We start from the raw sequence: 25,038 nt of genomic DNA, 5'->3' as shown, positions 1-25,038 counted from the left end.
ATGGAAAAATACTTTAATTTTTGTGCTGGAAACTGATTACTGGCCATCTAAGATTGACCTCAGGTGATAACAGGTTTTCTGAAAATCATTTTTGGGGGAAACTCAAATCCAAACAAACCAATATCAATTTAAGTCTCTGGTGGTTTTAAAAATTTGAAATAATAAGAGGAAAAACCCGAGGTTTAACACATTTAGAAAGATACTTTTTAAAAAACAGTGTTTATCAGTCTCAATCTTTGCTAAAAGTGCTCTGATTAATCCTTTCTCACCAGTGAAATTCAAACGTGAGACCTATCCTTTCCAATGGTCCCCACTATTTAGCTAATAGCAGTGAAAATAAAAGGTAGATATTTGCATTTGTACCTTTAAGTTCTACAGCAAAGTTTAAAGCTAAGAAAAGGGTGAAGGTGTAAAGCCCCAAACAACGTGTGAGAGAGATGCCCTGTGCTTTAAAAGACTGAAGCAGGGTACCAAGCGACTCAAAGGCAGGATGTGAGTGGAGATGCATGGGCACACGCTTGGATTCTGATACGCTTCAGGCACTGGCACGGGGCTTCCAAGTTACGGTCCCTAGAGACTGTGGCGCAGAGGATAATAAATTCAGAGGGAGAGCAAGTCTCGCAGTCCAACAGGAGCCCAGTCCCCGCTGGCAGTCAGTGGCGGCTGCCAAGGTGTGACTCCCGGGTTTGGGCCGGAATCGCAAACCTGGCTCTCGAAGCGTCAAAAACGGGGTGAGGGGATAAAAAGAAACCTGCAGAAAGGGCGCGGTTTAAAAGTGCACCTTAAAATAACAGAGGGGGAAGGAGCCTCCTCCCCGAGCCGGCACCGCGGCATTTAATTGCGCTGGCTTTCTGCCGGGGGTGCCGGAGTCAGCCCTCCCGCCCCTGACAGGTACCGAGCGCACCAGCCCCGCCGCAGGGGAGGCAGCGAGGGAGGCGGGAGGGAGGGACGGCAGGCAGGAGAGGGGGACGGGCGGGCGCCCCCGGCAGCGGGACCTGCCCTCCCTCTCCCTCCCCTCCCCGCCGCGCCCCGGGGCGCGGGCGGCGGCCGACGCCGGGCTGTCCCCGCCCCGAGGGAGCGCGGCGCCCCTTGGAGCCCCGGCGGGGAGGATGGCGAGGGGTGCCCGACAGTGCCGGCTCTCACAGGGTTAAGATCTCGCCCGGCGCCCCGCTGCCCGCCCGCCTGCGCCTTCCCACCGCCGCCGAGCCGCCTCACCTCGGTGTCGTTATTCAGGTTCCACAGATCCAGGCGCCCCATCCCGTCCACGCAGGCGAAGAGCGCGGGATGCACTGGCGACCACATGACATCGTAGACATAGTCGGCATTGTCTTCAAAGGAGTAGAGCGGCTTGTTGTGCTGTAAAGCAGAGAGCGGCATGAAGACTTCGTGGCGCTAGTGCTGCCTGGGGCTGTCTGGCGAGTCTAATTAAAAACTTTGCACATTTACAAAGTGTCATAAAACTTCCCCAGATGAAAGGTCCTCCGCGAAGGGCGGGACTGCGCTTTAATGGGGCAACAACTGTCCGGTGGGATAAATGAGATGCCCGGTGTGAGGGGTGTGGGACGCGCGGATGACGGGGCGGGGAGAGCGCCCGCGCCCGCTCCCGGCCGGCACCCTGGCGGCGGGAGGGGGTGCGGGGGGCGGTGCGGGAGGCAGCGGGCACGGACCACCGCTCCCGCCCGAGCCGGCCGCGCCGGCGGAGGCTCCGATAAGGATCGTGAGAGCGGCGGGAGCAGCGCGGCGCCTCCGCGGCCCCCCGCGCACCGCGGGCGGCGGCTGACACCTAGCGGCGGGCGGCGGCAGCGCACCGGCCCCGCGCTCTCCGCGCCCGGCGCGCTCCGGAGGGAGGGAGGGAGGGAGGCAGCTCCGGAGGGAGGGGAGGCTGTCATCTGCAGCAGGCGGGGAGTCGGAGGGAAGTTAGGAAGTACACCAGGAATAAAGTGTAATTGTTCCTCATGAATTATTCATCGCATCTGGCTTGTCTTTAATTTTTGCATAATGGCTTCGCTAATCCCCGATCAATTAATGGAAAATGAAATTTGAATGATAATGAAAACTCCAGAGATGAAAGAAATTAAGTATTCTCATGGCTTATGACAAAAATCTAAACAATGGGACTTCTCCGAGGGTCTCCCTGAGTGCCTGTTTCCTCCTGCCGTTCTCTGCCGCCTTCCTGGCGCGTGCGGCCCTGCGGGACGGGCGCCCGCGGTCCCCCGACCCCGGGAAATGCAGCATCACTGAGCGGGCCGTGTGAGTGTCCAGGCCGCACCCCTCGAACATCTCGGTCAGGTTCCTCTGGAATGCACCCTCGTGCACTTTACAAAGCAAACGCTGTCCGGAGTGCCTCTATGCATCGCCGTGCATTATTTTTCCAAAAAATGGGGTGACAGATTGCAAGCGTTATATAGCTTTCCTCTCCTATATTATTAATTTAAAGCAATAATGCAGTCGGTTTGACAGCTAGTTACAGACAGGTCTTTGCTAGTTTTGGTTTTGGTCCTCTTGCATCCCATGGTGGAAGCTCGGCAGGGTCAGCGTGTGGGACAGGCGTGGGTCCATCTCTATGCTGCCATGGCCCTGACTGTTGATGCAGTGTGTTGCTGTTGCAGCACTGTATTGTAAACAGTTCTGCAATATTTCTGGCCACCACAGGTATCACAAAAAAATTACTGGAAGTATTCAGAGGTTTAATTACATTACTTTGTCATTTGCAAACATAATGAAAATACACAGGGATTTATTCCAGAGGCTGGGTTTTCCTCTGCTTGAATTATTGAAAGATGCTTTGATTACAGGATCGGGTCTCAAATTTTCATAACTGGCCTAATGGTTTTTTTCCATTTCTTAAGACCAGAAAATATTTTGTGTAACAATGAAATGAAATCAGAGCTTGGCCTCATTATCTCCAATTTGTACGCCATTTAAATTTCTTTTCCCAGGCTGGAGTTTTGCAAAAGAAAATGAAAAAATTACAAAAAATATTTTCATTAAGAAGGTATTTTTCTCCAAACACATATATGTCTCCCTACTATATTATCAGTGGACTTACTTACATGTATTAATGGAATTACTTACATGTCTGTGCTAAAGCTTTTCCAGGGTTTAGGGCCAAATGAGCACCAAACTTTTGAAGGGGCAGAGGTATTTCATAGGAAATTTCAAAGTGAATCTTCATGACTGTGAGCTAGGAAATAGTATTTAGAGAGAGCTACATGGATTCCCAATGCTGCACTCTGGGTTTTCACTAAAAACATCTAGAAACATTAGGTTCAAATATATCAAGTGTCTAAATTCTGGTGGGCATTGGAGATAGCAGTATACTGAAGGAAAAAGAAATCTGGTCAACTGCTGGAGGATGGTATTTTTCTTTTTCATGGGAAAAGTGCTGCACATACAGCACTTTAACATTTAATGTCATGAGAGAAGTAACCAAATTCCACAGAAGTTAAGGGCCTATTAAGATATCAATCAATCCAGGGCAGATTTCAACCAGCATTTCCTTTTTGTCAGCATATCAAAACTTGTTTTGATCTTAAGTGTGGCACTTTTTAAATGGCTTTTTTAGTTCTGCTGCGTTATTTTCCACTTCATGCCTAAAGACCAAGGCATTAGAAGGAAGGGTCAGGAGATTTGATGCTAGTCTAAATCTTGCTGTTTTGTAGTCTCTGGGAAGTAGGTTTAACTGATGTGCCTCTGTTTCCCTGCTATCAAAATAAAAACACTTTCAAAGTGCTGGGATTTGAGGTGAAAAGCCTCAAATGCCAAAAATGAAATGCCTTTACCAAACCAGTGGAAATATTCATTCAGATAGAAAGTCAGAGGGAAAGTGTGGACAACAGAAATAATATGGCTTTTGAGAAAGATCTCAGGCATGCAAGGAATGACACACAAATTAATGGAGCAGAATAGGGCATGAAGAAATTGCAGGATTGTGAGCACCCTAACCAAAAGAAATAAGAAATTGCAGGATTGTGAGCAGCCCTACCAAAAGGCAAGATGAGCTGCAGTGTGCTTGGGAAATCAGGGAGAAATCATATGGCAGAAATCAGGCAGTGGTAGCTACAGGAGCTGAGCTACACCTTCATACTGCCCCCAATATCACTGTCCTCCCAACTTGACTAGCAGCTAGTGAAAAAAAGAGAAAGTATTTCCCATACTGTCTTGTCTTCTTGCCCTGTTTAACCAGAGAAGAGTACAACCACGGCATATGGTCCATCTTGCTTCGTGTCCTGACTCCAATACTAACAGCAGTTGGCTTTTATTAAAGTTGACATTTCATCCTGGTCTGAGAGTAGTTTTGTTGGTTTCATTGTGAAGACTCCATTTCTGAGTTTAGGTGTGTGTATAAATGTTCACAGGACTTCCTTACTGTGAGCCTGCTTCCCTACTATGGGCCCAGGCCTGCAGATCCTGTAATGCAACAATTTATGAGTAAGAACCTCTACCGACTGCTTTTAGAAAATGCTGAAATGTGGAACCATGTAAAGGTCACTTTAAAGCAGTTTTAAATTACCAAAACTTCAGACCTACACAATTCATAACTAACATATGGCTATTATTATAAAACAACTGAAATTTAAACTTGATGAGCTTTCATTCTTAAATATCGACCCACTCTGTTATTCTATAGAACAGAAGAAATAGTTTAAAGCAGTAAATTCAGAAAAACATGGGCCAAATCTACTTATTACGGAAAAAGAAGAATGTAGGGTGAAAATATGGCCCTAAAAATCAATGGAGTTTTGCCATTGATTCCAAAAGGACATGATTTGAGCGTTTAGTGGAAAAAGCAAAAAGCCAATTCCAAGACATGTGGGTTTTTTCTCATTTATTTAAATATGTTATCAATCATTTATCCTCAGTGTTTGTATAGAGGCATTGTTTAAGAGGACAATGAAGAGTGAACGTTGGCTGTCTAGGAAGTAAGACTTGTCTGTGAAATAAGAAGTTCACCTAAATAAATTCTACACATTTATATAAAAGAGGGGGTTTTTACACATATAAATTTGACCAGTGTATTCCACTTATTTGCATAGAAGAATTTTCTTTAATCCATGAGGCGCCACACATGAAGTAGCTAATTATCCATATAAAGGAATGTATACATATACACAGGTTTTAACTAGCATCTGACTTCTAAAAAGCCATGGAGAAAACTATTGGCTTTGCCCATTCCATGAAACAAGCACTATTTTACACGTTGCCACAATTTCTGTGGGTGTCAGCTCCACTCAAAGGTACTTTTCTAGGCTGTACCTTCAGCAGTGCAGATGTGTGGTGACACCACACACTCTGCTGTCTCCAATTCTTTCTTTCTACTCAATTATCTTCCAAAGATGATAAGCCAAACACCCTACTTCTGGCTCTCACCTTATTAACAACAGCCATCAGTATTGTGCAGTACTTGCAAGTTGATTCAAGCTGATTTTGTTTCTTTAGGTGTGCAGAAAATATGATAGATTCATTAGTCCTTGGCATAGAAAGTTTCTGAACAAGGTAATGTTGTTTAGGCTCAAGCTCAGGCTTTCAGGCACTCGGAAAGAGCAGAGCCAGAGTGGTCCTGAGCAGTGTCTGTTCCTCTGTTTGGCCCTTGAACAAACCAGGGAATAGGAGTTGGGAATGAGATGATCTTTACAGACCCTTCCACCCAAACCATTCTATGATTCTATGAACTCGGTCCCTGTGAGACCAAGTAGTCTATAAATAATCTTTACTGATTAAAAAAAAAAACCCCAAACCACAACAGGCCAAATGGTGTCAAAGAAAGGCATTTCTTTCAGTAGGGATAACACATAGGGAAAATACAATTTTCTGTCTTTCTTTAAAGTGAGTGCTGCAGTGTCACACTGACTAGATGATGTGAAAGAAACTGGGACAGGGCACAGCTTGTGGAACTTCTGCTCAGGATAGCATCTGAGCTAGTTCAGTTTTTTATATGCCCAATCTTCTCCATCTTGAAAAAGACCTCAATATTTTGCTGAATCCAGGCTCATTGTTTCCCTTCTGAGGGTGCCACTTAACCAGGCCAACTCAAAACATGCAGACAGCATAGCAGAAATGAAAAGCTGCTGGGAATGTTGAGTGAAACACTCATCAAATCAGCTTTACTCTGGTCTGACCTTTCCCCTTTCAATGGTGTCCTTCTTGGGACACCAGCTGCTAGCTGTTTAGGGGAAGTTGTGCATATCTCTTGTTGTGAGGAGTTCAGTCCTCTGCTCTGTATAAGGCTCTACTGCTCTTGTAAGCCTTCATGTTCTCTCTCTGTTTGTATGGAGTCAAAGAGGCCCTGGTTTTCATTCAGACTGACTGATCTCCACAGGAATTTTGCCAGTTCTGGACTATCATGTTTCTTCCAAATCTGTCTTCTAATAGTTACAGTGATCTAGGATTATCCAATAGCCATTGCTTGGATACTATACTTGTGGGCCTTGACTTAGTTCAGTTTATGCTCATTTTTTAAAAGGTACAGCATTCCCAGGAACTGTTACTAGATGTCATAAATCAGAGCCAGTAGTTACAGGTACATCCCTGATGGCTCAGCAAGGCCTGTCTGCATTCTCCACAAAGGGTATCATTATCCTGCAGACCCCAGTACCATACAACTCAAAACTTGTAGCCTGCTCCACCTTTTCCAGGACTAGCCAGACCTTCAAAGGACAGCAGTGGGAAGCAAAAGGGTGATGTTCAGCTTTAGGCACCCAATGTCACTGGCTAACTGAGGTACCTGAACTGAGTCACATGAGTAAAAACTCCTTTACCTGCCTTAAAATTCCTTCTGGCTGTCAGTTTCAGTGCTGGATGGCAGATGAACCTCTGGGACTCAAAGAACATTTCCCTGGGCTGTGACCTATCTGTAAGTTGTGTGACCTCACTGTCAGATAACTGCCAGGTCACTGAATCAAGTCTAAACTGGCTTGATTGGCAAGATAACAGGCTTAAGTTTTAGACTCAGAAGCAACAGGGGGAAGGAAATGAGTGTGGAAATGATCCCTACGCTCTTCACAACCCTTTTGTTTAAGTGCTGCAGTATTGTTACACTGATTGGGCTTTGGCATTCTAAAAGTTGCAGACAGACAAAGCAGAAAACGGTTCACTTTTAGAAATTACTGTTCTTGAAGAGATGCCAAAACTGTTGCCTTTCTTAATTGTCAATAATAAAAGAAAGTCCCATATTTTTGCATAAACATGTGGGAATTATTATGGATAGAGGAGGGGACAAGGATAAGACCAAAAGGAAAGGGGTTATGAGAGCAGGCCAAGTCTGGAGATAACCTGATGATTACATTTTTTGTGGTTTCCTTCAAAGTCAAAGTGCCACAAGTGAGTATAAAAGAAGGAAGCAAAGGAAAAAAGGTTTGATGATTGGCACAGGCGGTTTTAATGAGAACTGATCTTAATGCCTAATACTATGGTGTGAAGAAAAAAATAAAAGAACTTGGAAAGTCAGACAGCACTTGTCTTTTAAGAGCATCAGAAATTCAAACAGCAGAGCTTTTGAAATCTGTGGATATAGCCTAGAAGCTAGTTTTACTGACAGGTAAACTTATGTGGTTAATCCTTCTTAACTCTTTCAGTACTCAGCAGAGGTGCAACACATTCCGGCTGTGCTGCTCTAATTCCAAAGTACTCTTCTACCATGCCTTTCCACTTACCCAGTGGAAAAATACCTTTTTATTTTCTAAAGAAAAAAAAAAGCAGAAAGAATGCCATTCTTCTTTACCACTGAGGAACTATTTTCAGTGAGTTTGATATAAATGTGCATTACTTGATGCCTATTGTAAATTTAAATGATTTAGAAGATTTGCTTCCAATTGATGAACTTTAAAAACATCAGAATGTATGTAAGGCAGACTAGCTTACAGTGTTCCCCAGCTCACTTTTATACCTAGTTGCTCTGGCCAGGCTGGTGTATTCTTGTTTCTGCATTTTAGATGATCCAGTTTAATTCCTAATCTGGAGCCCCTGTTACTCCACAATTACAAGAGTTGTGCCTATGGGTTTCCATTCTGTGAGGTTTAATATTCTCTGCTTCATTCACCCACATCAAACTGGAGGCAAGTGCAGACAGCAACACTGGAAAAGCCTATACAGGTACCTGCCATTTGTTCTGTTTTTCCTCAGACTGCTGACTTCATCACTAAATGGTAATCAAGCTTTCCACCTTTTATCTAAAATATGCTCTAAGCAGGACAGTACTTCTTCCTAAACTACTAACAATGCATTTGTGTCAAAAGACTTTTTAGAAATAGTATTGTTTTCTTTTGGAATTTCTAACTACTTCTAAAAATGGCTCAATTTCTCTTAAGAAGCTCAAAACACTACAGAAAGTCCTGCTGTCCTTGCCCAGCAAAGTGACTCCTAGTTTCTGTAGTTCATACTCCTGCCTTTATATTACTATGTTCCTGGATTATTTTTCAGAGAAGCTCTTAAGGGACTTGCTGAAAATTATAAGCAAGGCATGTTGATGGAAGTATCACCAAGTCCTGGTCAGAGGAAGCACAGAGTGAAACACCGAAGGGCAGATTTGATCTTCTACCTTCAGTTGTCATTCCCTGTTTGTATCCCACACAGGTGGGACAAGGAAGAAGAGCTGGAGAGTGGCTGAGATGATTTAGGAGAAGCTGTATCGTTGCACTAGTGCTTTCCTGCCATGCAGGGGAGGCAGCAGCACGCACTGAGGTCCTGCAGGTACCTCTTCTGGGGTCAGTGGCACTGGTCTCCCTGCTTCGGGCCTCAAGTTGTTAAAGAGAGGTACTTTAGCTCAAATTGCAAGGTGAGGAGAGCAGTGGGATAATGTAGCTGTGGTTTGGTTGGGTCCCACCCCTGTGATTCTGACGTGAACATTCAGTATGAGGCCCCTGAAAATTCAATTTTTCTTTTTAATGGAAAATGCTGCTTCATTGCAGGGTACCTGGCCCAGCCTTGCATGTGTACTCAGTGAATTGCCAGGCTTTCAAGCGACCCTGCTGCTGCAGTTCAGCTGCCAGGCAGCAGGAGCACCAGGAGCATTGCAGGATGGCTGACACAGCCTGATGTTACAGCACTGTCTGCTAAGCAGCCAAGATTAGTATTTGTAGCTGCTGCCACCAGGATGCCCGCAGAGCTTTCATGGGTCAGCAAGCAATGATTTTGAGGCTAATTATTATTGAAGACGACTCCATCTTGTAGGACTTTGAGACTTTGAGCACAGTTCCTTCTTCTTTTTTTTTTTTTTTAACTGATAACAAAAGTCTCTCACATGGCAGAGAAAGGATGGCTGCCTGAAGCAGGTGGGAGAAAATTTCCATTAGGGAAGAAGTCCTGGGCTTTATATACTGATAATTGTCCTGAAATGCTTCACTATTCCATGCGAGCTTGATCCTCCAGTGTAATTCTGCAACAGAACTGTCAGTGGGAGGTTTGCATTTAGATTTCAGGGAAAAAAAGGAATGATGACTTTGTTTTGCACAGATTATATAAGCTCCTGAAATCCAGTTCTGCTTTCCATGTGCAAATAGAGCTTTCACTGCTATAGCTGGATTTATATTAGGGTTTTTCTGAAATACAGTTTAGCCCACTGAGATTTTAGAACTCAGTATTTAAGATGACTGTTTTATTTGTGGGTGTGCCATTGTTCATTAAATGTATCACAAAGAAGCACCATGTTTCATGTCAGTAAATCAAGTGTGTTGGCCAGCTGATTAATATTTTTCTAACACCTATCAAATATGGCTACACAGGCAACTGAAATAATGAGAAGTATTTCAAGTGAAGAACTTGGGATTTTTCAAGCCACCTGACTTCACTTTGGTTTTGCTCTTTAAAATTACCTAGAAAATACCTTTTTTTTTTTTAATAGCTGGATGAGAGCCAGACCTCTGGCTCCAGAGGTAAAGGGCAAAACCTAAAAAAATCCTGTCTGAACAGGCAACTCCACCCTCTTCCCCAAGTCAGCTTGGCCTTCTGACAGAAAGTGTGCTCTGAAGCAAATTCATTCATTGCCTTGTTTTTGGATCAAACTCAAAATTCTGAACTCACACCACAGAGAGACCATTTCCATGAAATCCCAGCATGCTATTTTATCACCCTTTGTCGTTCCCTATAATCAGATAAAATTAACATTTGGGCAGTGATTAATCATATCAATAATTTTAATTGCTTTTATCAAAGAGAAAAAAGGAGCTTAGTGTGGTAATGCATCAGTGAGGGAGACCATTCTAGTCAGGTATCCAAAATAAGAGGAGTGAAATTGTCCCTTGAGATAGGCATTTGAGCCCCACCAAAATCAGCCAGAGGGAGGAGTAGTAAAGGATTCCACAGGATTCTGGCTGCAAATCAAGGCGCATATTCACATGTGCATTTGGTATGGGATAAAGAGGCTGATTCCTTCCTGGTAGTGGTTTGGGAAAAGCCAGGATAAGAAGACAGACTTGGGAGCTCAAAAGTGCTGACAAGTCTGCCAGTTTAGATATGGCCTGAGGCTGCCCAGATGCAAGAAAGCCACTAAAAGCTACAGCAGCTGATCATCTGCCAGACTTGGGCTCATGCTTAGACAGTGGTGGGCAGGAATGGTCTCTCGAGAGTTGTCTAATGTATGCTGAACAGTCACTTCTTTCCAGTGGCTGCAAAAGAAACCAAAGTGTGAAAGCTCTACATAATAAAAGATCCAGGAAGATCCAACTTCATATGAAGAGTCATCTAAAACGCTTTACATGATAATATGAGAAGATATGGCCCAAAGGTGACCATCAAGTAGTGCTCTGGTTCATTCTGCAACACCTTTTTCCATCACAGTAAATTTAGTCTATTAAGTGGATCTGATCAGATCCTATCAGCAAGGCTTCTGGGGAAGGGCAGAGGTACCTGTCTATAGCAGCACCAGCACCATGTGATTCTTTGCATTTTTCTAAAGGTAGGCTTCAGCTGGACCTTGGAGGAGATGGTGTTCAACTCTAGACCAAATGGAAACCAGTGGAGTCTGAAGTTACATGGTGATAGGAGGGTATGACAGGTAAAGTAATTTGCTCCGAGAGGCAGAAGGATTGGATCATACCCAGGTTGCTGACAAGCACAGGGGCGTAAGATATTCAAGGTACAGAGATGTGTGTGAAGGCACATGGCATAGAAATGGGAATTTTGCTGTTTAAAATGTGGTTTCTCAAAAAAGCTCAACAGACTGGAACAGCAGAGCATACCAGAAGAGAAGAAGAGCATGTGAAGAGCATAAGAAAAAAGAAAAGACAAAGGAGAGGGACGAGGAAGGCGGCACTACCATTGATGCACGTACCAGTAAAGCAAAACTGAGCATGGACGCAGAGTGGGTAGTCTGTCACTGAGGGCACATGACCTCTGGCTCCATTAGACCCTGCTAATGGGGGTGTGGTAGCCCTGCTACCAGTCTGCTCACCTCTGAGCCTCATGATTTTGGCATTACCACCATTACTTAAACATTAGGCAGAGGGAGACAAGCGTGGATGGGGATTCAGCAGTGTTACAGTTACACCAATCTCTGCCCATCTGAGCACGACTTAGGCATAGGCGCAAGAGGAGAAAAGTAGTCATTAGCACCTCCCCTCAGTGGAAGGATAAAAGCTAAAGAAGGCACGTGAAGGATGAAAAAGCTAACAAAATCCAGCTCTCTGTCCAGACCCTTATTAACTGCCTTAGCAGCAAACAAGCCACCTTCCAGGCTTTAGCTGAAACCAACTTATGTTTTGCTATGTTTTAACAATTCCAAGACAGCTTCCGTCTCTTGACACAATATCAAAAAATTTGCTCTCCAAACAGCAATTGCTGTAATAATAACAATACTTACATTTCATTATTTAACCTCATGCTATTCATTCATGAGGATTAGTGTTTAATTAATTAACAACACTTAGCATTTCCACTTAGCACTTTACCTCTTCAAAGCACCGACACTACCTAATTAAGGGCAGAGCTCCACAGACACTTCACATCAGGACTTCCCTTTGACAGCTCTGCATCCCAGACTTGCTCACATGGTGCAGCAGGAATTCAAAGTGAAAGCCCTACTCACTTCATCAGGAACCAGGTAATGCCGTGGTTATCAAGCAACTATCTTTGCAAATTCTGTTTCTTTTCCTGTTGCTTCTGGTTGCTTGCTATTCACACAGGGATCTCATTTTTGGCTAATGTGATGGATGATAATATGAACCTTGTGTTAGTGCTATCTACAAAACGCTCATTCATCCGCTAGTGAAAATCTTATTCTCAGTCACCTGGTTGAACTGCTTTAGCTAGAAAATGTGTTAACCACAAAAACATTATAAAATGTAAAGTGAGAGTTTTTAAGGAAGATGGTGCTTTCAATCCATCAGTCAAATGCCTGCTATGAAAGTGCCTTTCTTGTAAGCACCCCAGGATGCTACACAACATCAATAGACAATATAAACACAAAGCTTTTATGGTTCACTTTACAATTGGACATTGACTCTGAACCTGTGAAACAAAAAGGAATTGAATTTCATGACCGAAGAGGAAAATGTGCACAGGATTAAGTAGACAACACTGGTAGAAGCAGGAAAGCAATATGGCTTTGGATGCTGATAGGGAGATTAAATTTACAAATAAGAAACGAAAGGAGTAAACCAATTCCGACTAAAATCTCGTTAGCTAGCAGAAGCACTTAATACTTTATATCAATCCACTGGTTTTTTCAGAGACCACTGATTGACTGAGCCTTGACTATGAGAACTGAACAAAGAGAGCCTTAAATATGTAGTAGCTCCAGCCAAGAAAATTATTCAGACAATATGGAAATAAACTCCTGATGCAGTTGAATGGGGAGGAAAAGAAAACATTCATCACAATTCAAAAACTTGTCTAGTGTCTCAGAGGATGTTTTCACAGGGCAGTGGCTGGCAGGGCAGCAGCCTGGGGCTGTTGCTGCTGCTTAAACCTGCTCCAGAAGAAAGTGAGTGATCCAAAACAGCAATGCAGCTTCCAGGTCTGAGCGGTGCTGTGGTGTGTCACATGCACATCACAGCTCGCCCAGCTCACTCAAACAGCTTTCTCAGGAAGCCTCTCTTGCCAGACAAGCCACAGCTTGATGGATATCAGAAATTTAAATGGTTTGGTTCTTTGAAAACTGATTGTCTTGAACAAAATCAGACCAAACCGTTCTGGCACTGAAATATTCCACAAGGATAACTGTGCATTACTATCTGCAGTGTCTTTATGCCCAAAATGTGCTGTGTTAGTGTTACTACTAACTTCTAAAATACCAAGAGTTTAAAATAAAAATCAGGCTTTATTATCCCTTAATGCAATTTCATTTAAGCTGCAGATGAATGAGACCCTTATTGCCATATTCAGCCTCAAGCTGACAGCTAAATACCAATCCAAGACTTTTCTGTACATGTGTGATTGGAATTCAGTATTTGTCTTTCATCTTCCCTGCAAATTCTTCTCCCCTTACTCAGCTTCAGCTACAACACTGCACTATTCCCTTGCTCCCAAGGGAAGTCACCACTGCCCAGAACTCCCTTGTCTCACACATCAAACAGCCTATCTAGCCCCAGTGAGCCAACATTTAAGCTGTCCATGCCTTGGCTATTCTGCAGCCTTTTCTAATGTTTACCACCTAGGAACCATCCCAGACCCATTCCAGCCTGCCCATGCCCACTCCTCTGGATTACTTTTGCACTGGTTCAGGCTGGGTCTAGTGATATATATAGTTACATGTGAATTGGGTAAATCATGCACCTTTCCCATGATGAGTTTCCTGAAGTGTAATGCTCAAGACAAAACCAACAGCTGTGGTCATTGCTGATTAGGAAAAGAAAATTTAATTATAAAAAGATAAGTTAATCAGCACACACATTGGATCAGGCCATTAACAAAAGCATTGAGGAGCTACTATGGAAACTGATTCAGGTTACCATCTAGGTAACTGCTTCTTTTTCCAGCACAAGGCTGTCCCATGAGCCCTTCTGATCACTTTCATGTTTACATTTGCTGTGCATCTGTTCTAGCATCTCCAAGCCCTGATGTCTTGGAGGAAAACATGCTGAGATACTTCCTGACTGTGGTCAGCTTTCAGTACGGGAACTCTGCCTGGTGCAGCTCAAGATGTGAACCAAATGCAGGCATAAAACCAACTTGGTTAAGGCAAGAACCTGACATTTGGAAGGCTATTCTCTACTCTGGTGTATAAAAAAAATTAATTAGATGACTTATACAATTAGGATTTTATATCTCATTGTCCTGTTTTACTCAGCCTGTATGATCCACCAGGTTGGTCTGTTTAGTCTGTCCCATGGAGTGTTGGGGTTTCAAAGTTTCACAGGACTGTGCCATTTCTGCTGTTCTGCTGCTCTCTCTGAAAGAGGTCACGGACAGACGGCCACAGAGCAGTCAGCAGCAGATCCCTGGTGGTCATGAATGTAAGCTCCAGCATGTACTTCCTCCCTGCTTCCAGTGTCTAATGTCATTGGGACATTTTATACCTTTTGGCTATCACAGCCTCCTCCAGCAGTGAATTTCACAAGTGATATTGATTGCACTAAGTTGTATGTGCACGTCCCCTGTTGCTTCATCAGAGGAAAGTGTTCCTGCTCCTGCACCACCACAGTGCATAATATTAGCCTTGCAATTTAGCCTGCACAGGGAGTGCTGAATGGATTGTTTGATGGCTTGGAGTTCAAGTCATCCTCATCTCCTTGCCTTGTGAAACTGCTCAGCACTAGGGTTAATACTGAAAAGAAGGCCTGCTAAAGGGCAGGGTATGCTCCAGAGCAAATATGATTGAGGGTTATTACACTAGCTGTATATTTTACTTACAATTCTATCACTATTCATTCTCATTCTAACCTTTCAAACAGCCTTTCAATTAATTGGTTCTTAGGATCTGATAGACAATATTAAAATATTTCTGACAACAGCATTTTCATGAGTAGAATTACTTGTCCCAGCCCAGCTTGGATTTCTTACCTTTGTGGTCCACAATTTCACTGTCCAGTCAAATGATGATGTGACAAAGAGATGGGAAAAGTCTATTGGACCCACTGCCATGTGACAATTGATTCCTGTGACAGGTCCTTGGTGGCCTTCAAAAATTTCACCAATGCCAGCTTTACTGCAGGGAGAAGAAGGATTTACATGCACTTGATTCACCACATTTACTGTTTCCTTTTAAAGTTCTATTTAACCTCCAAATCTTTCTCCTTCTTTTAAGGACTTTGCCTGCAGAGTTTACTCCAGTGGGGAAAATTAATGCTCAGAATTGAGCACAGGGAGAATTTCTCTTACTTCTGAAGACTTACCTTACTCACTTCTGCATACACTGTCTACTCCTGTAGATTGAAATAACATTTCTGTATAATTATAAAATTCAAAATTGCAATTATACTATAGCTTATGCCTCTGAATAAGCCATTATCACAAGGAATAACCATTAAAATAAAAATGCAGATATGTTAATGACTTTTCATGGGCAATTCTTTTTCTCTTAAATATCTAAGATAACTTTTCATAGCAGTCAATCAAGGAAGCAAATGCTTTTTCACAAAAAGTGAAGTAATTGATCCTGTGATCAGGTATCATACAGTCATTACTTTGAACAAGGGTAGATGTGCATTTCATCAGCCAAAGGCTGGAACAGCTATTAGGAAGGAAAGGTACAATGCTGTGTAAGTGACAACGGGCACAGTTTTCTTCTTCCTGGAAGCAAATGATGCCAGATCAGTTGTCAGTGCTGTCTCACAGTGTACACAGAAAAGGGAATCATGAAATTACCCTTTTAGCTAGATTATAGAAAAATTGCCCTGTCCCATTTTGAGCACAGTGTACTGAAAGGAGATTTGGAGCTGTGTAGGGGAAACTGGCCCCTCATCCAGCTGGTGCAGTGTCCCCTCACCTCTCCTGGGTGGACAGGGTGACCTCACTTATGTTCCCCTGCCAGACCTTGCAGCTTGTGCTGGAGCAGGGGCTGAGTCCAAAGGACATCTCTTATTTTATCCCAGCTATCTGCCACGTAGTCAGTGGGGAAAGGGGAGTCCTGGAGTACTGGGTGTCTTCTGTGCTTTGACACACCTTTTTCCAGAATGACATATGGCTCTTCACTGTGCTGGGCTGAAGGACACAGGAGCCTCTGGAAGTAAAACAGGGATGATAGCATAAAGCTCCAGGAAAGACTGGCAGGAGCAGAAGAGCTTTTGTCAATGGTCAGTAGAAGGTTTCTAAAAAGGTGTGCTAAAAAGAGGATCTGGCACCTTCCTCCTCTTGTGAGGAACAAAACAGGCAAGTCTGAAAGTTCAGAAGTGAGAAATGCCCTTGGGCATGCTTCATTTGTTCTAGCTGCCTAAGACTCATTCAAACCATGAGCTGCTACACAGCCTATCAGTATATGTCTAAATAGACACAATTTTGCAGCACTGTCAGTGGTCAGGCTGAAATAAAAATATTTTAAAATAAAAAAAAAATTGAAAAAAACATATGTAAAACAGTATTTATAATACATTGGGTTTGTGTAATAGGAACCTTACAATCTTAAACCACTGTATCAATGTCTTTTTGGCCAACATAAAGTCAGAATATGATAAAATATGAATTCAGAGAACATTGTGTACTACTGGTGGGGATGAGCTCCAAGTCTGTCAGTGGAAAACCAAGATTTTGTTCTTTACAAAAGCCTTTCAAGTTTCCCAGAGATAAAACTACTACGGAAGCTAACAGTGCACACTAGCATCCTGCAGATTTGCAGGGTGCCAAATAAGGAACTTGCAGGATCAAACTACAGCCTGGGTTATATTATGTGTGACCACAGTGTGAGAGAGCACAGGATTGTCTAGAATCCATGTGGCACACTGTGGCTGCATCCGTGTTATTAAAGGAACCAGGCCCATGGTGGCTTTTCTCTGATCTATCTCTGTGCAGACTGAAGATGGAGCTGAGAATGGTAAAAAATAAAACAGATTACCATCTGATATTGCTTTAGGCCTGATTACTCTGCAACAGAGGTGTCTCCTAGGCTTCATTTGAACTGTGCAGACATAGACACCTGCATCTCAGCTAGGTGTATAAACCTGTACACAGCTGTGTAAACCTCCATCTCATCATCTCATCTCATCTCATCTCATCTCATCTCATCTCATCTCATCTCATCTCATCTCATCTCATCTCATCGGTGAGAAAGAAGTTTTTCTGAGGCCCCAGCCGTCTTCTCTTCAGGCACATGACTGAAAAGGTAAAGGCTAAGGGTAATCACTGCTCCCCACCAACTACACAGAGAGCCTGGGGTAACTGCCCCAGTATAACAGGCTGTAGCAAAGATGTTCAAAGTTGAGGAGCTCCTGTGCTGGTCACAGGAATAGTACAGACATTGTTTATCCAAGAGAAGGAAACATTGAACACTCTCCACACACACTTGGCTGTCTCTCATCGACACAGGTACACAATGTTCTAGAAGTACAAAATGCTGAACTTCACCTTCCATGACGACAGGCTGTGTAGACTGTTCCCTCTTCACTGCCCACGACAAAGTTGTTGACATCTCCAGTTGGGAAAGCCATTCCTGTGACCGCCACTGGTTTGGACTTGTTGTACACCAGCTCCATGCTCTCCTACCAAAACAGGTTTTTGTTATTATGCTGGGATCTTCCTCTTGTTAGTCTGGGTTGGGGTTTTTTAAAAACTGATTTCTAAATATTACATGAAGTAGCAGGAGAGGAAGATGAAATCATTTGACCCGGTCAGATTTGGTTTCTACATAAGATGTTGTAAGAAGACACAGTGTAACAAACCAGGATGCTCCTGCCATCCCCAGTGCTGTCTGTCACACATATGAGACTGGCAGGAAGGCACTGGTCTTTTCTGCATCATCTTAAATCAGCCAGAGATGACAGGTGAGAATTTAAAATCTAATGGTGCAGAAACTAAAGATAATACCTTAATGGTTACATTTGCCAGCCTTGGGCTTTAATAAATCATACAATACCCTTCTATTTGCATTCTGGGAATCAGTTGTCAGGAAGCACTTGCAACATTGTGTGCATGCGAGGCATTTATTTCACTGTGTCGTTTGTCCCTTTGCAGAACAAAATAAAAAAGTTGGGGTCCTGTCACTACCACCATTCTAAGCATTGCTTTTCAGGCATTTTCTGAAGTAACCATAAACACTCCCTCTAGACTCCACCATGAAGCTACAAACCAGCAGGACTGTTTTCTGTTTTCATTTGGTAGCTATATTTTAAAGTAAATCAGCATGCCCATTTTTGCAATTGCAAATAAAATGACCATGCAAGTTTGTGGCTGTTGCAAGATGTGTACGCTTTGAGCAGATTTTGCACAACTTCTTAGTTTTTCAGCCTAAATGGTGTAACCCAAGAATCCACAAAAGGCCTGAATGATTTCACCATTTTCATTTTTAGCTATTTAAGTGGTTATGTTCTCTATGTTTAAAAGGTCTATGCTGCTGCTCTTCTAGGGCAAAACCTGTACGGTTTTTCTCAAAAGGGCTTTTTTGCTGTAAAGAAAATGGGTAACCCTGTGAAAGGAGAGCAATGCAAACCCACAGAGAAATACTTCTGCTTGGTTTATGCTTTTCTTTGAAATAAATTTGGTTCTATTATAAAGGCAAAACAAGGAATGGAAAATTCATTGGGAGACCACTCTATATTTCTGTAAACATGTGAGTGAGAGAGAGAAATTCTCTTAATATGGGAGAGAGACCATATATTTTTGTTAAAACCTTCTGGGGTGAGATCATCATTTAGTGTCTCTGCAGAGACAGGGCCATAGACGGTGGTGGACACTCTGCTCCCAGCGCCCACACCATGACACAAGTGCTCTGGAGTTGTGTCTTTGGAAAGTTTCAGACTGACACACATCAGCAACACTTTACTCCTCCCAGTTTAAAGCTGTGGCATGCAGCTTGATGCCAAGTCCTGTGCCTCTCTTTTCTAGATCACCATGAGGCATGTGCCAGACTTCAGTGTAATGTGGGGTGTGTTCCCATCCTTGTTGAGAGCCAGATTTGGAGCAAGGAAATTCCATTTGAGTGATGAGATACTGGAACTCAGATGTTCACAGATCTGTGCTTCAGACTTTAGTATTCCACTAAATGAATATGCAGAGGTGGGATTTATCTTCTTAATGTTTAGGTGAGGAATTAGGGTGTCTGAACATAGATGCCTGGGCCATTTTAGATGCCTCCATTTCTACTGCAGAAGAGTATTGGTTTCTTACAGTCCTAGGGCACACCTACCAGCCCCACACTGTTGCCTTACATGAGCAATGTGGTCAAAATTTGAAGTTGGTCTCACTTTGAGTAGAGGAGTAGATGTGATGACTTCCAGAATCCTCCTCCACCCTAAGATAGGACAGTTCCATGTCCCAGGGTGGGTATCTGAAATGGCTTTTCACTCTTGGATAGGATGAATCACCCTCCAGAAGCACCAGCCTCTCTCTACCTCAGCAGTACAGAAAACTTGAATTTCTAACTTAGACTTGACACATCAACTTTTAGACGGCTGAGGTTGGGATAGAGGAGTCCCACCTCTTGTGTCAACACTGAAAAGCAAATAATTCAATAGTAATTGCACATTAGTGCATAATTAATGGAATCATTATAGGGAGTTTCTATGCAGCATTTTGAAACAAGATCAGATCCCATGATGCTTAGTAAAAATCATATTAATTTTTTCTAAGAAATTGTGTATAAAAATGAGTGATGTGTTGGAATAGAAAATGTACTTCTTCAGAAGATAACACTTAAAAGATGCTTTCTGTACACCTTTTTCAGCATTGGATTCTTTGTTTAGTTTCCATTATTATAATCGCTAGTGGTTTGGGCAATTTTCCTGTGTTTCCTTTCATTTCTGATACAAAGGAGAGGAGGGGGGGAACAGACAATAGTAGCAAACATTCCAGTGGGGGAGAATTAGTTCTAAAACTTTTGATTTGCATTGTTTGTTCCTTTGGCTACTGAAGGCTGCCAGCTAAATAAGTTTCTGAGTTTCTGACTGTGCCTTGGAAACCTGCAGTGCCTAGGGTGTGTTCAGCAGCAGGGCAATCTAGTCCATATTTGTTAAACGATGCTGTAGAATAAGTGCAATTTATACCACAGGCGACTTCTGTAATTACCACGCTTTAAAACGGACTATTTCATTTTCACTTGAAACTGACCTATGTATTAACGTATTACAATAATTAGATGATTTGTGGTAAAGGAAATGGGGTTTGGCTCTTAGCAGAGACTGCTGGAAGCAAGCTGTACTCTTTTCAAGTGCATCCATCGGTTTTAGTTTGTATAGGATGCTAGATTTTGGCTTTTAGGAGCTATGTTCCACTAGGCAGGTATCCTGCTCTACCTTCCCCCCCATGCTGGTGAAAACAAACCCACCTGTGGAGTTGAGAGCATGTCCAGGCTCCAGGAGCACATTTTGCCATCCGTAGAGACAGTAATAAGATTGTGTGCATTCTGTGTTCCAACTACATTCACACAATACACAGGATGCTGAAAACACAGAACACTGAAAGTCAGAGAGCCATTCTTACATTTTCACAAACAAATTTCTAATGTCTCATACGTTATTTTAAAGAATGATTAAGTAGTCACACAATGCCTGGAAAATATAAGACTCAGCTTTTGCCAGATAGGAATTATTTTGGTTGGGTTTTTGTGTTTCTTTTTCATTTAAATTTTAAGAAGTACGTTATGGAGGTGGAACTGTTTTCAAAGTTTCATTTTCCTCATAATAAAACAGCCCAGCTGAGTAATGCTTGTGAAAATACAGAATGATGTGGATGAGATTTCACCCACAGGGACTTGTATCATTCTACTGATGGCTTTTGACACTGAAAATAACCAGCAGAAAGAGGAAAACTGTCCAAATGGAATAAAAATGAAAACTTTATTCAAGAAAACAGCTGCATAAAACTTGAACTCTGTCAGAATTTGGCTTGCATGCTAAATATTTGCAAATGTACTCCAGTTGAAGGAGATGAACAAGCCCATCAATGTTCTTCAGCACTGGCCAATACACCTTTTAAAATCTGTCATTTTAAGTGGGGAGTGACTAGATTTAGGGTGTTACACCTGGTTCATGGTGCAGTCATTCCATGGAGGCTGAATTCCAGTTAGTATGCATAATGAAACTTGGCCTGTTCCTTTTCCAAGGAACCTGGTAACACTTTGAGCCTGAAATGTCATCTGATATCTGATGGTGACATATGAGGGATGGGTCAAGTTCTGCAATCTCCAGAGTGAAAAATCAGTCAGACTGAACAATAAGATTTAATTTCCTTTGACCAGTACAAGTGGTACTGTTAAATTAAGGGTTAGAAATATACAAAAGTCAAGCAAAGAAAAATTTAATTTTTCTGCTGTGTTTACCAATAAATAGAAGACCTACATCTCCAGAAAAAAACCCCAAAATTTTCTCTAATACTTTGCTTAATTAAAGAAAAGTAGGACCAATTTCCAAGAGATCCCTAGGGAGCTTCTAAGCCAACTCCATGTAGCGTTAGGAATGTAGCATTTGGTCCTGCTGAAAGGAATGGCAGAACTGCCACTTACATCAAGACCCAGCTGCAGGTCACCTACCCAGTCAGTGGGAAATGGCAGAAATCCTCAAGAGCTCTGGCTCACTCTCAGGTCTGATACCTGAGGGGGCCCAGTAAATGTCCCTTCTCCAAGAGCAGAAGGTGCAGCACCTGTACAAACAGTGTTTGTGCCCACACTGAGATGGATGCTGCTGAAATAGTACCTTGTGCTTGGAGGCAACCTGTACACACCAGTAAGTCACAAGGTCCATTTGGTGTCATTTTTTTTCTTTCTCTCAAAATTGTCAGGCACCTGGTTTCTCTCACATGTGTCCCACACCACTACCCTCGTATCATGGACCTTCTTGCTGCTTAGGGTAAGCTAATGACCCCAGTGCTAAACATGACTACTGCATACTGATGTGTGAAATAAGCATAGACCTATTTCTTTTCATGGGCTTTTGACCTCCAGTAGACCAAACAGAGTGGGTGGGAGGAAGCTACAGCAAGCAGTGGAATATCTAAAATATTTAGTGGGGGAGAAAGAGTGAGCCATGTCTTTCCAGCAGCATCTCAGTGTGTCAGGCCTGGCTTTAATCAGGGCTACCAGCCATCAATTTCATGCACAATAAAACTCATGGCAGAAATGAAAAGATGTAAGGAAAGCGGATGAAAAAGACAACCAACTGTATGTAACAGAAAGTCTAAACAGGCTCCTTCCTTTCAAAGGGTTGCTGCCAGCTTGCTTTTATTTATCTTGGAAATGAAATCATCATGCAAAAAGGTTTTGTCTTAATTAAAATTTCCTGTTGTCCCAAGTGCAGATGTGTGGTGGGTGTGAAAGGAAATTAGTGAGTAAGCTGCGGGTAGAATTCTCTTTCCTGGTGAATCCAGGCAGTAATCAGTGATACTAAATTTCAGGAAGGTTTAAGTCAGGGAAAACAACACGATCTATCTGTTTCAAATAAACAAAGCAAGAGAAAGAAAAGAGAAAAATCATTTTTTCACATACAGCATGAGTTCAAATTAAGACAAGACTATTCAGCTCACGTATCTAGCAGCACAAAAAGTAACACTGCTAATGTAGCATTGTCTTAATTTAATTCTGTTTTCTTGGCAGCGAGGGTTGAAGCCAGCCTTTTGCAACCAAGACCTCATTTACAGTTTATGTAAATAATTCCTATGTATGAATATAAAGTAAGCAACTCTTATTGTAAAATCTGAGCACTCCTTAAAACATCCTACTTCGTCATGTTAGTCTGTGTAAACACTTACTTATACCAATCCATGACAGCACATAAAGTGCCCATCCACAACTGAAAGTAATTTATTTATATTATTCAAAAGGAAAATATTACATATTGTTCTACTGCAATAATAAAACTGTTTTAATGTATAATTCCAGGAGGTACAATTTTGCCTTAAATGATTTTTGAGTGTAAACAAATTACTTCCCATTAATCTTTGCTTTTCCACTAGATTTTGAGTCCCAGTTGTTCAATTTTCAGTGACAGTCAGATTCTTGCCACTAGTTTTCTGGTCTGCTACATCTCTAAATTGCACTTCCAGGAGAGACTGTTTCTTTTCATGCAGATTGAACAACATTACTGGCAACAAAATGAGCAAAAACATTAGGGAAATGAAAAGCAATGTTGAAGTTGTAACCCATGGCACAGATCATTAGATAATTACATCAACATTCATGATAGTGGAAATTTAGGGAACAATATTTGTATTGCCTGGCCCACTAAGCATGTCTGTGCACACCTGTAATTTTTAATATAAGAGACTTGCAATCATAGTACTGGCCCCATACTGAATCTTCAGCAGTAATTCACATGGCATGGCTTCTGGAGTTGTCTTTTAACTCCAGGGATTATGTTGTCACAGTCAACTGAAAGCTGAACCTTGATCTGCAAATTCCAAACATTAGAATCACAGAATTGTAAAAGCTGTAGCTGCAAAAGTACTATCACTTTGTCTGAACCTTCAATCTGCTAGAACAAGATTATTATCTGATCTCTCTGAGTGCTTTTTGAGTTCAGTTCCTTATGTTACAGAAAATTTGTGGTTTTCTGCACCCTTATATGATACTTTTGCATTTTCTCCTCCTTTCTACTTTCCACTCAGGAATTGCCCTACGCTCACTCCCAGGATGAGCTACTCCACCTTGCATCTCTCCTGAAGAGTCTGCCCGTGCCCAGACACTGGAGGAGGAGAATGCACGAGGTGTTTGTGCAGGATGACTGGATGTCAGTGCCATAGCAGAGTGAGGATGCTTTAGCAGGCAACCCAGGCTTGTCTCTTCCTCCAGCACAGTGTGAGTACTTTGCAGTGTAAGAGACTCTCCTATCACACACATGCATCACCCTTGTATCACAGACAAAGTCTCTTCTTTCTCAGACATTTTGTGTTACTCTTCTGACCATTTCTCTCTCAGACATCACTAGAGCCCATTGCCACCATCAATAATTATCTGTAAGTACCTGTGTGTGTCAGCAAAATGCTCTCCTGCATCATTGCATTGAAACAAACTCTCCCTCAGTGTGCAAACTCTGCCCTGTGGCCCTGTCTGGAGCAGAAGACCACGGCAGGGATTTATGCATGGCTCTATTACAAAACAGAAGCCAACTGCCCCACTTTTTCTGAGATCACCAGTGTCTACTTATAGGAATCCACTATGAGACCCTCATAGGTGCCTAACCTGGTTCAAAGGAGAAATTTGTGTACACCAAAACAACAATAATGACTCGAGTTGCCGGCCACATCAAGACATACAGCCTCCACAGTGGTCTGGCTCTCTTTACAGACAATGGGGACAAGAATTACAGTGCCAGTGTGCTGGCACATAGGTGCCTCATTCAAGTGTTGTACTCAATCCTGCCTTCTTCCAGGGAAAGGAGAATAATGTCCTGACTTGATTGTACAGCGTGTGATGATCAAACACTTACAAAAGGTGGTTGTTCATGTCTCAGATCTACTTTTTTCCCTTCAAGGGCCACAGTTCTCTTTTCATCTGGGTGGCAAATAGCACTGCAGACACGACTAGGCATCTGCCTTTCCCTGCTGATCATCTCCTCTAAGGAAAGAGGAGGTGATTTTTATCCTTACCGTGTGAGCAGCAGCAGACAGGGGAGTTCTCTGGACTGGAGTGCGCCTGTGGCTGCGGTTATCCCACAGGACAATCTGGCCAGAGTATGTTCCACCGACCACCAGGTTTGGGTGAAAGCGGGCAAAACAGACTGACATCACGGAGGACTGGAGGAACAGAGGTAGAGAAGAGAGGGGTTACATGGTCAGCTATCTTCAGTTCTCTCCCTAGTGAAGCATACTGTAATTAGCACCTTGAATTTTAGGAATCACTGTATGAACTTCATTCATACTCCTTGCACATTTGTAATTCTACTAAAGCAACAGGACACATGCAAAGAACTAACTTTGACCCTAAAATGTGTTGTCCCATTGGTCCCATGGAAAATACAGGATGAGTCTGAGCATGATGCTAATAACCCGAGATAACCTCTCCATGACAGTGATGGTAAAGTGCCTAAT

The 25,038-nt window shown here is 42.7% G+C and overlaps 1 protein-coding gene across 1 annotated transcript in view; it reads right to left on the bottom strand.

The window, feature by feature from the left end:
- DYNC1I1 (dynein cytoplasmic 1 intermediate chain 1) overlaps window positions 1-25,038 on the bottom strand; it is a 213,298-nt gene that overhangs the window by 23,271 nt on the left and 164,989 nt on the right. The window contains exons 11-15 of the mRNA XM_050970813.1: window positions 24,598-24,744; window positions 20,345-20,458; window positions 17,431-17,564; window positions 14,935-15,079; window positions 1,216-1,356 (exon numbers count right to left, since the gene is read on the bottom strand). Of these exons, the coding sequence (XP_050826770.1) occupies window positions 1,216-1,356; window positions 14,935-15,079; window positions 17,431-17,564; window positions 20,345-20,458; window positions 24,598-24,744 (681 nt within the window). The remainder of the gene's footprint in view (window positions 1-1,215; window positions 1,357-14,934; window positions 15,080-17,430; window positions 17,565-20,344; window positions 20,459-24,597; window positions 24,745-25,038) is intronic.

The sequence above is a fragment of the Serinus canaria genome, chromosome 2 (genome assembly GCF_022539315.1).
Source record: "Serinus canaria isolate serCan28SL12 chromosome 2, serCan2020, whole genome shotgun sequence".
Classification (NCBI taxonomy): Eukaryota; Metazoa; Chordata; class Aves; order Passeriformes; family Fringillidae; genus Serinus; species Serinus canaria.
The sequence above is the reverse complement of the archived record's forward strand: the minus strand, read 5'-3'. Positions and strand labels throughout refer to the sequence as shown.